This window comes from Guillardia theta (assembly GCF_000315625.1).
Source record: "Guillardia theta CCMP2712 unplaced genomic scaffold GUITHscaffold_13, whole genome shotgun sequence".
NCBI classification, from domain to species: Eukaryota; class Cryptophyceae; order Pyrenomonadales; family Geminigeraceae; genus Guillardia; species Guillardia theta.
Genome location: NW_005434661.1, coordinates 693269 through 705687, shown reverse-complemented (window position 1 = coordinate 705687; position 12419 = coordinate 693269). Strand labels below are relative to the sequence as shown.

General features: G+C 52.3%; 4 protein-coding genes across 4 annotated transcripts; 1 reads left to right on the top strand and 3 right to left on the bottom strand.

The window, feature by feature from the left end:
- Positions 1-660: 660 nt before the first annotated feature.
- On the bottom strand, positions 661-4645 carry GUITHDRAFT_135002 (hypothetical protein; the record flags this gene model as incomplete). Its single annotated transcript, XM_005837843.1, has 5 exons — positions 661-1018; positions 1153-2318; positions 2365-2592; positions 2650-2813; positions 2860-4645. The coding sequence occupies 5 exons, from the start codon at positions 4643-4645 to the stop codon at positions 661-663; spliced, it is 3702 nt and encodes a 1233-aa protein (XP_005837900.1).
- A 491-nt stretch (positions 4646-5136) lies between these two features.
- Positions 5137-5716, top strand: GUITHDRAFT_151114 (hypothetical protein). The gene has a single exon (XM_005837842.1). It carries the CDS (start codon positions 5298-5300, stop codon positions 5625-5627), a length of 330 nt encoding a protein of 109 aa, XP_005837899.1. The 5' UTR covers positions 5137-5297; the 3' UTR covers positions 5628-5716.
- Positions 5717-6303: 587 nt separating this feature from the next.
- Positions 6304-7022, bottom strand: GUITHDRAFT_66411 (hypothetical protein; the record flags this gene model as incomplete). Its single annotated transcript, XM_005837841.1, has 5 exons — positions 6304-6429; positions 6505-6633; positions 6686-6776; positions 6820-6847; positions 6899-7022. The coding sequence occupies 5 exons, from the start codon at positions 7020-7022 to the stop codon at positions 6304-6306; spliced, it is 498 nt and encodes a 165-aa protein (XP_005837898.1).
- Positions 7023-9134: 2112 nt separating this feature from the next.
- Positions 9135-12173, bottom strand: GUITHDRAFT_135000 (hypothetical protein; the record flags this gene model as incomplete). Its single annotated transcript, XM_005837840.1, has 6 exons — positions 9135-10154; positions 10225-10308; positions 10362-10438; positions 10491-10833; positions 10883-11390; positions 11437-12173. 6 exons carry the CDS (start codon positions 12171-12173, stop codon positions 9135-9137), a joined length of 2769 nt encoding a protein of 922 aa, XP_005837897.1.
- Positions 12174-12419: the final 246 nt, after the last annotated feature.

The window sequence follows — 12419 nt, the reverse complement described above, 5'->3', positions numbered from 1 at the left end:
GCTCTGCCCGACTTTTTGTCCAGCTGGTGGAAGGAGCGTCTGAACCCTGCGAACTCGGACGAGGAAGAGGTTTGTGTGGGGCCCTGTTGTCTCGGAGGATGATAGCTGTGCAGCAGGCAACTCTCATGCCGAGGTCCTGGATCGTGAGGCCCGGAAGGGAAAGGAAGACGATGAAGAGCAAGTTTGAGAGGAGAAAGTACAAGACAACCAGCCCAGACTCCCTGGGCCCGAGGTTCGACGAGTACTCGCCTTACCAGTCCTCGTCCTTCTCCGTCGACCTCCCGATCGAGTACAAGTGCGTTTGTCCCCTCCCTTGCAAACCCACAGGCTAACTCGTTGCTGGCAGGAAGCAGCAGGAGCAGCGGAGGAGGGAAAAGCCGCGGACGAGGCCGATCTTCATCGACGATGTGGTGAAGCGAGGGACAGCAGCAAGGGACAAGGACAAGGCAGACAACTGGCCAACTGTCGCGTGAGAGCGGAGAGGTGCAGCTGAGGTTGCGATGTGACGTGACATGGCAGGGCCTACTTCCAACGGGAAGCGTTCAACCTTGGTCGTTGCTCCGCCAAGATCGAGATGCATCCATACACTTGACGGCGATGTTAATCTGAGTTCGCGATCTTATTTACAGTGTTAGCAAAGTGAAATAATGAAACATTGTTCTAAACAGCTTTGAAGATGCTGCGCTTCAGGAAGGTGAAGACTCCCTCAGACTTGTTGTAGCATGAGACCTGCTTCAGCTTCTGCTCTGTCCATGGCCAGTCTTGATGCAGAGGCTCTCCGGCAACGAGCCCAGCCATCCGCCCAACGACCTCCCTGCATCCTCTCCCCTCCGCATCGCACAGCATGTACTGGCTGTGGCTCCTCCCGTTGACGTTGGACCTCCTGGCGTAGGCGACATACCCGAAGGTGCTCAGGCGAGTGCAGACGAGGAAGCGACAGCTGGACAGCATTTCGAGGTCGAGGAGCGAGGCCTCATGGTCGTCATGATCCCCGCTGAGATCCCCGACGTCGTCAGGCCTGCGCGAGCTGGAGTCAGGCAGGCAAGCAGGGGATGAACAAACAACGAGAGAAGAAGGGAGGTAAAGGAAAGGAGGCTAGGGAGGAGGAAGGGAGAGGAAGAAGAGGGAACCCGAGGGATGGGGAGGGCATACCTTCCATGGATGCGGGTGTCGTCCTTATCTAGGTGGTGGACAGTGATGGAGTTTTGGCTGATGGACCTGGCAGAGTCTCTGAAGACGTCGTACACGAAAGAATAGTCGGAGGCGATCCAGATGGCAATGGATCTCTCGTTAAGAGGCCGGGAGGGCGAGGAGAAGTAGCGCTGGCAGCTGGCTACCGCTGCCTCCAGGAACATCCGAGAGACGAGGAGCAGGTGAGTCTTGTTGCTCCTTCCCCCGTGGTGCTCGGAGAGGTGGTGCCACCGGAACTGGACGCCTACCGAGCATGCAGCCGAGCCCAACGAGGTCTGCCAGAGCCGCTCGGCCTCCCTCAGGATCGATTGTGCCGGCCGATGCAAGAAAGCATGCAGCCGCTGGAATACATCCATCTCCTCCTCCTCCTCCTCCAGGTGAAGCAGCCCCGTCACGCTCGGATTGAGAAACAGCGCGGGGAAGCTGTACAGGTGCTGCAGCGCTGCCCAGGGCCCCTTGAGGGAGACGTTGAAGTTGCCACAGGCTGCGAGCTCGTGGTACCTAGCGTACCCTCGTGCTGTGTCGCCACTCAGCTCCTCTGCCCTTCCACTGAGCCCCGCGACCTCCTGCAGGCTCTGAATCTCCTCCAGGCTCATGGGGAAAGGGCGGTTGAAACAGTCGCTGGGCCTCTGGAGCCCGAAGATGTCAGAGTCGTAGGATACTACAAGAGCTCTGCCGGAGGCGAGGGAGAGGAGGAGGGCAGAGACCTCTTCGAGCATCGTGTTTGCGATGCCATGGCCGGACCTGAGGACGAGAAACTTCCTGTCGACCTGCCGATTCAGCGGATCGAACATGCTCGTCTGCAACTTAGCGAAGGCCTGCAACTTGGTTTCCGAGATGGTGAAAACAGCACCTGCTGGCGAACGTGTTGCTTCGCCTTGCAAGGGTGCAGCTACGTGTTTGAAGACGATCCAATCGTGCTGCTCAGTCTTCAAGTCTCCTTGCAAGTCCAGGCAAACATCCAACTCGACGACATCGCACTTGTCAGATACATCAATCAGAGAGACAACACAGAAATCCATCATGAGCATCTCATGGATGAAATTCCTCCGCTCCCTCCTCCTGTTGTCAAAGATGACGAGGTGGACAAGTCCGGACGACAACAACTTTGCGCTCCCGACAACCACCTGTGCGCTGATATTAGAGAGATCTTGTCGGAGATTCCTGACTGACCTTGTCATTCTCCTGGAAATCCTGAATCAGCATCACGTCCACGGCCTCTTCTACGTTGAGGAAGTTGTCAAGGCAAACAACTTTGACAAGCTCGGTGGCGATGGTTTCAGCAGCCTGCAGACTGAGAGGGGACAGTGAGGAACAGATAGTTGAACTCTCATCTCCACACAACCGAAAGGTTCCATCGGCACCTCTACTCCATCGTCTCATGTCATCCTCGTTTGCAACCTGCACCTCGAACATATCACCTTTCTGGTCAGCCAGACGAATCCCCTTCCTCCTCACCTTGGTACTCCTGTTCAGGAGGAAACCTTGTAGTGAATCTCGTGACGACGTGAAGGCTGCACTCGTGAACGATGAAGGCGGAAGATGTAGGTTGTGCATCTGACAAGCTGAAGTTTGCCCCATGTCTTGCAGTTCAACGGATGACTTGTACAGCTTCTCTCTGCCTGACTGAAAGTGTCAGAAGGACAGGACATGTAGTAACAAGTCAACCTGTACAATCATACGCTGCTGCATGAAGGACACAAATTCTGTCCTCGACATTGTTTGACCTCGCGCCTTCTTGCAAGACAGCAACATTGTCCTTCAGAGCCTCGATGGCAATTACATCCCATCCGTGCATTGCAGCGATCAAACTTTCGGTCCCCATTCCTGCTCCAACATCCACCAACTTCGACTTCTTGGCAACCCCAGACTTGGAGCGCTTGATTATGATCTCTTCAAAGAATGCTCGGAGACATTCTTCGTTAGGGAAGTACGTTGGGTCACTTGGGATAACATGCTGCCATCTCTCGTTGAACCTCAACCTTGAATATTCTTTCCCATCCTTCAATCCCAGCCTCTCAGTCTCTGCAAGACCAGAGCCTAGCAGCGAAGGAGAAGTGAAGTTTCGAGAGAGCATGGACTGTATCATACTCGTCCAGTAAATCGTTCCCCTCGCATACGTGTTCCACTGGAAGTACTCGAACGACGAGTTTGCCAATCGCACCATCTCACGGCTATCCGAGACAGCTTCAGACAGAGCCAAGACGATCTCCTGGTCGCTCATCTCGGGATCAAGATGTATCATCCTGCCCTGCAGCCCTGAACCATGTCCAGAGAGAGGAATGTCGCCTGCTATCACCGCCCCGCAAAGCCCGATCTCATGATACTTGGCAACGAGGTATGAGTGAGAGACGTGGAAGCCATGGTCTGTCGATCCTTGGATTGAGCATGTGATCACAATCTTTGCCCTCCTCAGCTTGTCCCCCAGCTGCTTGCCCCGGATGACAGGTAGACACGTCTTCAGCGCGTTCATGGCCTCCACAGCCGCTGGCAACGGACAGGTCTTCACATCGTCGCAGCTTGATAGCGGGCCTTGCATAACCCTCCAGGAGACTCGTGCACAGTCATCGGGCATGCATCTGCTGCCCTTGCAGCACCTCAGATCACGCGCATCCACTCTCGAGAGGTTCCAGAACTCGGGGCCAATATCGCTGCACAAGAGCTGGTGGACATCGGCCTTGCGGCGATCGAGATGATACCCGGGATGCGCGATCACCTCGAACGACATGCCATGCTTGATCGTGGTCAATGCTCTCAGAGCTCGATGCCTCAGAGGGTATCTGTGCGACCATGTGTTCCCATACACCAGCACATCGATGTCCCTGTTCCTCATCCATTCTCCTCCCGACCCAGCACCGCGATAGAAGTGCGACGGATTCAGGAAGAACGGCATGTGATGGAAGGTCGTCTCTTTGCAGAGAGCCTGTAGATGGACCAACTCGTCGTTGAAGTACCTGAATGTCACAAAATCGATCTTATTTCCGACTATCAAGTCCTCCAGCCTCCTCTGACCCTCCATGTCCTCCACGTCCAGGATCTTGATGCCTGGATAATGCCGGAGCCCAATCACTGGTAGCGGACGATCACCAGGGCTGACAAGAAAGTACAAGACCGGGTGCCTTGAGCGGGACAGGGTGTAAACCATCTCTTCCCACATCATCCCAAAGCGGAAACCCGGGGTGGAGGAAGTAATCAATCTCACCGAAGGGGTGAAAGAGGAGGAGGCCCTTGAGAGATATTGATAAAACCCCCACAGAGGCCAGAACCGCATCTGCTGGCCATCTCCGATCAACAGAACCTCCTGCTTCAACGTCGTGACTTTGTCTGGGAACGCATGACGCCTGGCCCACAAGTGCAAATCGGCTTCATGTTCGGCATCGAAGCTCCAACAGACGGTTCGATGGAGAGCAAGGGCTCTGAGGAAGAACAGGAGGAGGGCTTTCATGCTCCTCATCAAGGCAGGGGCATCAGATAAGCCTCAGTCCTCTCCTTCCTGCTCCGCCCCCCAGCATCGTGTGTGTTGTGGATCGTGTAAACTAGTGGTCATCAAAACATTCTTCAATCTTGCAACCTACTTTTCATTGTAAGGAGTCTTTGAAGCTGAACCAAATTTGAGAAAGAAAATCGCCTCCACGGCCACAGCGGCGGGCCTGACCGGGTTCGGCCCGCCGGGTCACTCACTTTGACTGACAGCACCTTTATAATTATTTTTAAGCTCCGACTGTCAGATAGTCACGTTACCCGGCCAAATTTGGCTTTGTTTGTGTAACCCCACCCCCAACCTTTATAGTATTTGTGAGGGTACTGGAAAGTCCAGAGCCAGCTGTTTGCTTGGGACTACCATGTGCATGACCCCACCCATATACAGCTGGCTTGTACTAGGAACCACGGGTACTTGCACTCATGCTGTTCCCCGAAAGAAGCTTCTTGGTTTCCCCCGTACTCACTCCTTCTATCCTCCCCACCGCCCTATCCCTCGTCAGAACTTCGTCTCCTCGACCCATTTTCTGACACCTCACCCTCCCTCCTTCAGCCAACCCCCCCGCTTCCCTTCTCCGTTTCTCTGAAAGATCACTGCTTCCTCGCTTCTTGTAAGGAGAGCACCAATGAGAATGTACAAGGACCAAGTGGAACAGCTTGTTACAATGCAATCGGAGGAACAACTTGATTTCGGATCTCTCAGCCTTGACGAGTGCGATCTTCCACACGACACCTCCACAGACAGCTCCGTGCTTTTTGTAAATTTGCGAGAGCATCACTTAACGAACCGGAGAAGCCCTGGGCCTTGTGACTTGTATTGCGAAACCGAAACGGAATTCTGGCAAGGGCCATGCAAAGAGAAGCAACTCAGGGCGTTGAAGTACTGCATTGAGTTGTTGAGCAGGTCTGAAAGGCCAGAGATAACATCAGCTACAGGAGACATCCTTCGGCTGTGATTGGGTGGGACATAATTGGCCACGACTGAATTTCTGTTGTTTTGTACTATGTTTCTGTTTGTCTATATGAAATCCCTTTGAACATAAAACTTCATCGCTAGATTCATTTGATCCACTATCATTTGTTTTTCCACCCATTGTCATTGTATACGCTGACAGCGTATTAAAGGAAGCCCGACGCACATAACGGGCTCAACGAGCCTACCCAGCTTGAATCCGATATTGGGCAAAGGCATAAGAAGGGAGAACCTCGCAAAGCTTTCTTGCAATCCGCTGCCAAGTGACACTATTGTCTGAAGAATTTGCTCTCTGCATTGAATCCTTCCATTGAACGAATGGGGCCCATCGATGAAACCCTGTCGAAGTTGTGTTTGCTCTGACTATTCTCAAACACAAAGACCGATGCTGCAATTGCACTGGTCCATCGTTCATAAGAATGAACAGCCCCATCTCCATTTTTCTCTAGTTGAACTCCAGACATACTACAAAATGTTCGTGACTGGTGGCTCTGCTGCTGTGAGGTTTCCTCAGAAAGACCTGAATAACACAGGTGAATCGCTGCTGGACACACGAACACGCAGAGAGTTGCTTAGAAAAGCACCTGTGAGAATCTTGACCTCATCTTGGAGTACATGGGAGAGCAAATGAAATCTGCATGCGATCCCTCACGAAAGATCTATTGACCAAGCTGATCAGCTGATTGCCTTGCCCGTAACCTCCCCACCTTGACCACAAACGATCCTCCACTTCTGAGCAGTTGACAGGCTGCCTCGAAGGCTGACATGGCTAAGCTCTCTCCCAGCTACAGGGTTAAGAAATCAGATCGATGTCAACGAGATAAGATCCAGACGCTCAGGAAGGTTAAGAGATGGCTCACGTGTCTATCAAGTTCGTGCAGCCCCGTCACGTCTGGCGCCCCATCGCATACGACAACGTCGCATGTCTTGCCCTTGACGTGCGCTCGAACTTTGTCGAGGGTGTCTTGACTAGTGATGTCGCCGTGTATCTGTCGACAGCCATGTCAGGTCCAATGATGGTGAGCGCCATGGGGCAAGGACTTGGATCACTCCCTCCAGCGGCTTCATCCGTTGCACATCAACAGCTACAACTGCAACGAGAGTCAACCCATGTGGAGGAAAGATCCCTCTCCTATCGTCGCTCACTCGTTCCGTTTCTCGGCAAAAGTCTAGACTGGACGACCTGACTCCAGCTCCCCGGTGCTACGAAAATCCGTCACGGCTGCGATCTCATGGGCGCCAGATCTTGCGGACCTGCACACAAGTCCACGACACACTCAGCTCTGTCCAGCAAGCCGAATTCCTCCTCGATCTGAAGTAGCTTGAAAGCTGAGCGAGCACGATAGCCCAACATTTTCGCCTTGCGCCCCGTCAACATGGCGCGACCCAGCAGTCGGAACCTCACCTTCCTGTAGTAGCTGTCCCTCTCCAAGTGGCTCCTGCTCACCTTCGGGGAGTCAAGCTGCAGTCCTTCGCTGATCAGCATCCCCCATGACAGGGGAAGCATCCCCACTACCACCACCCACACCCCCGACTTGTTCCTCATCCTGCCATGGCCCTCACCCAACCGTCAGTTTCAAGCCCGCCTCATCCGAAAGAATGCCGGGTCTCTACCATGCTGTCCTTTGCACGGCAACTCGTGAATCTGCTGCTTGAGGAAAGGAGTCAAGGAAGCTGATGAAGACAGTGACAGTGCAGTCTGATGCTATGATTCGAAAGAGTACTGCAAAACCTTGATTCTGATTGTTTCGCTGATCTCATTTTACCAGCAGGCTGACCATGTGATGGTGCTTGTTGGCAGCGCAATCATTCAGTATGAAAGCTTGTATTAAAAACAAGTTATAAACGAACTATTCTATTCTTTGCAACTTGCAAAGTTATTGAACTCCGACCCGTTTAGCTTTGAATGTTTGTCCGAATTGGGCAGTGAGCATTTTGCGTCGATCAAAATCGCCTGTCATGTATTGACATGGAGAGCAGGTCTGTGTCTCTGTGCTTGCAGGCAGTTCTTCCTGTTCGTCATCTTCAAGTAGAAATTTGATCGAATCGAATATCAGACGGATCAGAAGGAAAAGAATCAACACGAAAGCACGATTCCCGCAGTAATCAATTGCATGACTGATTGCTTGTACATACGCGGAATCCGAGAAGGGGCAGGTCGAGGTAAAAGACAGGATATTGGAAGGGCTTAAGTCTTGCCAGTCATGACAAGTAGCGCTAGAAGAACACTGCGAGGACAGGCTCGATGCCATGATTATTGAATCAAGTCCGAGTCGATTTCAAGGGGAAATCACAAGGCAACAACAAGATGAAACGCGGGAAAGAAAAGATAGGATTTAAGAAGGTATGCAATGAGCCAGGGGAAGCAGGATGGACAAGGGCAGGGGAGTAAGATGATAGGAGGAGCGGAATCCGTTGATGAAGAGCTCGTGGTGGTGTGCAAGGGGGCAACCAGGGCATGTGGGCAAGCGTATTTAAACAGATGCTTTGCTCCTGTTTGTGTCCCTTGGTGTTGTAAAGATTGAAAACTATCTTTTTCGTTAAAGATTGAAAACTATCTTTTTCGTTTTGACCCTGCCCAGGTCTGACAGGCAAAATTCACCGATACCACTCTTTTTCGTGAAATGGCACAACGTTGTGCATACGACAAATACTGCTTCCGATAAAATTTATTGAGAGAATAGCCTGCCACGCAGTGTGCACGGCACGAGTTTATAGATCTGCAATAATCTGCAATAAATCTTGCTATAGCCGGTCAGACGGTCTGTGAGGGTTGCTGATGACCCCTGCGACTTCTTTCACCTAAGGAGGCTCATCGCTGAAAGGGAAACTGCCGCTATAAATGACACTCCAGCACATTTCAAAGAGTATTCTTCAAATCCTCCTCTATCATTCTAAATCCTGACTGCCCAATCCGCATTCGATCTTTTGATCGCAAGAACCGTTTGATCACGGGGTGACGGCACTTTCGTGGCAGAGCCAGGAGGCCACCCCAACTTCGGCGGAGTCCGGGCCACAGCGGCCACCAGGGCCTTGGGTGCGTGCGGCCCGCGGCGGACTTAGGGCGACGATGGCCGGGCATGGCTCGGATCAGTGATATCGGAGTTATTATTCCAGGGCCCGGTGACGGTCGTTACTCACGAGTCAAACGACGAGGACAATCCTCGGACAGCCTCCTCGACTCTCCTGATTGTCCTAGCACTGATGTTTAACTTAACTTCGAAGGCTCGGCCCATGGTCGTCGCGCTCGGCTGAGTGAGCTCACCATTTACCAGTCAAGTCAGTCGGATTAAACTTTGTTACTAAGTTACAAGCGGCTGAGAAACTGTGACTTGGAGTCACGGCAGGGTACGGTCCGTGGCACTGAGCTCGAACGTTAAGTTGCAGTTCGTCCCGCCGGAGCAGACCGACGGCCCAGGGCCGTTCGAGTCTACATTATTTGAATCGGAAGCAGCACTGATGATCGCCTTCACTAGCAACACGACTCCCGCTAAGGCTCCTGCGTCACAGGCCCGGCTTCATGAGCGGCCGGAGAGCTTCTTTGCACATCTTCACCGTCAGCATCTTGAGACCTCGACTGCTCAGGCTCGCTGACATTCTTCTTGACGGATTGCTTCCTCCTCCTAGTTCCCTCCCTTAGCTTCCCCGTACCATCGCAAGTTCGCGCGTTATGCCCAGCTTGTCCGCATGAACGACAAATCTTCTTCTTTGATCCCTGGGACGAATCCTGCGCCGACGGGTCCACTTCATCTCCGTCCATCAGCTGCTCCCTTGCCTGCTTAGCAGGCGGTCGAGGTCGCCGTTCTTGTTCCGACGACTTTCCATGTGACTCCCCGAGTACAAAATGATCCACTGGTGGGGGACGGTACCCCTGAGCCAGGGGAAGCACGTCTTTGGTGTCCGGGATATATCCGAAGAACAAGTCTTTCAGCGCCGGGGCTTCTGTGAAGTTGCTTGCTAGCCACACCTTGTCATACAAGCTCGTGATCATCAGGCGATTGTCTCCTGCTGCTATCCCAAGTTTTCGCGAAGCAGCCATAGCATGCGCGCACGGCCGAGAGGTAAGCTGCCAGAAGGAGCAAGAGCAATACTTTTCTCTGAAATTCACAGAGAAAGACTCCAACATCCCATTTTCCCCCATGGCACGAACTAAGACCATCTGCTCACTGGATGCTCTTTGTGGCACATTCATGCGCAGATGTTGGTTGTAGTGCCTGGTGTACTCGTGCGTCAAGCTCTCTGAAATGAAAACATGGTCGCTGCCGTCCGGGAGCTTCTGTGTCAGTTGCAGGTACGAAGCGTGCAGCTTGTTCATAGCTTCCAACCATTGCTCTGCCAGCTCTTGGAAGAACCTCATAGGGGAGACGTCCTTGGGCAAGACTTCGTTCGGCCGAGGGGGTTCACTTTGTTCAGGGTGTTGGAAGTTGATCCCGTACGTCCTGACAGCTCTGATGGAGCACTGTTCGTCCTCCTCCCGGGGAATGTGACTTTTAGCCTGCGCGAAATTTGCCTGCCATCGCGATGTAAGTATCTCGCCATTCCATCATTTTGCGCTTGGTTACCCAATAAATAGGATCTACTTTGTCAAGGTAATCCTTTGCAGTTCTATTCGCTTCTCCAATCGCGTCCATCTTGGAAAAAAAATCTTGCAGGTTGTCCGCTGCCTGCACACGCAATACATGAGGAAACTTGAACCAAAGCGATTCTCCAACCTTACCTGAGCTTTCCAAAATAAGATTTCTGCGGACTGTTTCTCGTCATTGGAGATGGTTTGCAGTTGCGCTCGCGCCTTTTCTGCAAATGTCACAGTCACCAACAATTCAATTTCAATCAACGAATGGCATACTTCTACAGAATGCGTTCACATTCGAAAGCAGCAGCCTGCAACAGTATATGACGTTTGCATGAGGCAGACTCTGCTTGATTGCAGGAAGGCTCGCAGAATCAAGGTCCGTCATGACTGTCAAAGAGCCAGCACTTGGCAAAAGCCACTCTCCCATATCAGACTTCTTTAGCTCCTCCCACACAAAGCTTGCATTCGCTGCAGTCTCAGCGTCTACTGTTTCCTCACGTGCATGCCAACCAGGAAAGATAGCAGCAGCAATCGGAAGGATCGATCCGTCGGGCAGGTATCCGTCAACCACCAAAGCTTTGCCCGAGAACCATCTGTGCTTGAAGCGAGAGAAACGCTGTATGCAAGATCAAAGGTGGAAGCAAAACAACCATGACAAAAATCACCTGCCTCAACACTCTCAATCCGCATTGCTTGACGATTTGCAGCACAGTTCCATTCGCCAACATGCACTGCTCGAGCATCGGTGGCCCCTCTGCGCCGCCCTCGCCAAGTGGAGGATTACAGATATAGAAACTGCCGCGATTGCACTTGCAATAGGCCGAGAGCCATGCGGGCAGAAGATTGAAAGAACTCTCGTACTCCATCCATGTCCCCGACTCCAGACATTTCCTTGCGCCATAGATCACAGGAATTGTCGCCTGAACGCCCAGCTCCAGCTGCAGCTTATCTTGCAGCTCCTTGGCTGTTACCCGAGCACCATTAGCACCATCTGCAGCAGCAGCCTGTATCCAGGAGCGGAACGATCCATTCTTCAAAAGGAAGCTGACCGTGGCCTTTGCTTTGGAGGCGCAAAGAATGGGCTCGTGCGACATTACGCTGTCTTCTTCACAGATCCAGAAGTATGATTTCGAAGGGTCTGAGGACTGTTTCTTCTTGACCCGGAGCTCATATCTGTCCATACAATGTCAGTCACAAGTATGAAATAGTCCTTCGTCACCTGCAGCCGGGAGAAGTGCATTTCATGAAGTACCCACGTTTGCCGTGCATTTTGTTCTCAGAGTTGCACGAAACCTGCCGGGCGCCATGCAGGATGTTGATCTTCTTTATGTAGTCGGTGCATTCGGGTCTTGTTTTCCACCTGCGATCCACAAAGAAGGAGGAATGGTCTAACGTATGCGAGGAACTGTTGGCTACTTCTTCTGCTTCCTTAGCAGTGCTGACCCGAGTCAAATCGATCCTGTTCGGATCGGATCGAGCACGCTTGCTTGCAGATGTGCTTGTGTCCTCATCGATGGATCCAGGGCTTTCCCTGGGGACATGTTGAGCTGAGAGTGGCGATTGATGTGGAGGATGTGCCACAGATGACGCTAGTGATGAAGGTGCTGGTAATGGCGAGGACAACGATGATGCAGCTTGCGCTGCTGGTGATGCCTTCGCCGCTGCCGCTGCCGCTGCCGCTGCCGACGACGACGGTGAAGCCGTGGCTGGACCATGCCCAGCATCGGGTGGTTGAGGGTCCCCCGACGCTTCCCCAGATTCTTCGTACTTCCTACGTTCGCTGGAGGGGACGATCGCTTTGTACAACTTGGTGACGGGGTCGCCTATCCCTTCATCGGGGGAGTAGCTCCAGTTGCAGATGGTGTATCCCTCCTTGATCAGCTCTACCACCGGCGTCTGCTCGCTCACGTGGAGGTGTTTGCGTAGCAGGTTCACCATGACGTACAAGCGCGGCATGGTAGTTCCCGCCTTTCTACTCGATATAACCGACATGTAACGGTTAAAGGGACTCCCAGTACTACTTTTGCGGAACATGCAGTACACACTATATATAAGTTATAAAAGTTTTGTAACAAATGTTTAAACTTATAAGGTTTTACATGAATACTACCAGATGGTTTATATTTTAATTTTATTCACATTCGTACAAGGGTTCGGTGTCAGTACAAAATAATTTCACAAAAACTCAAGATGTTTTCGTCA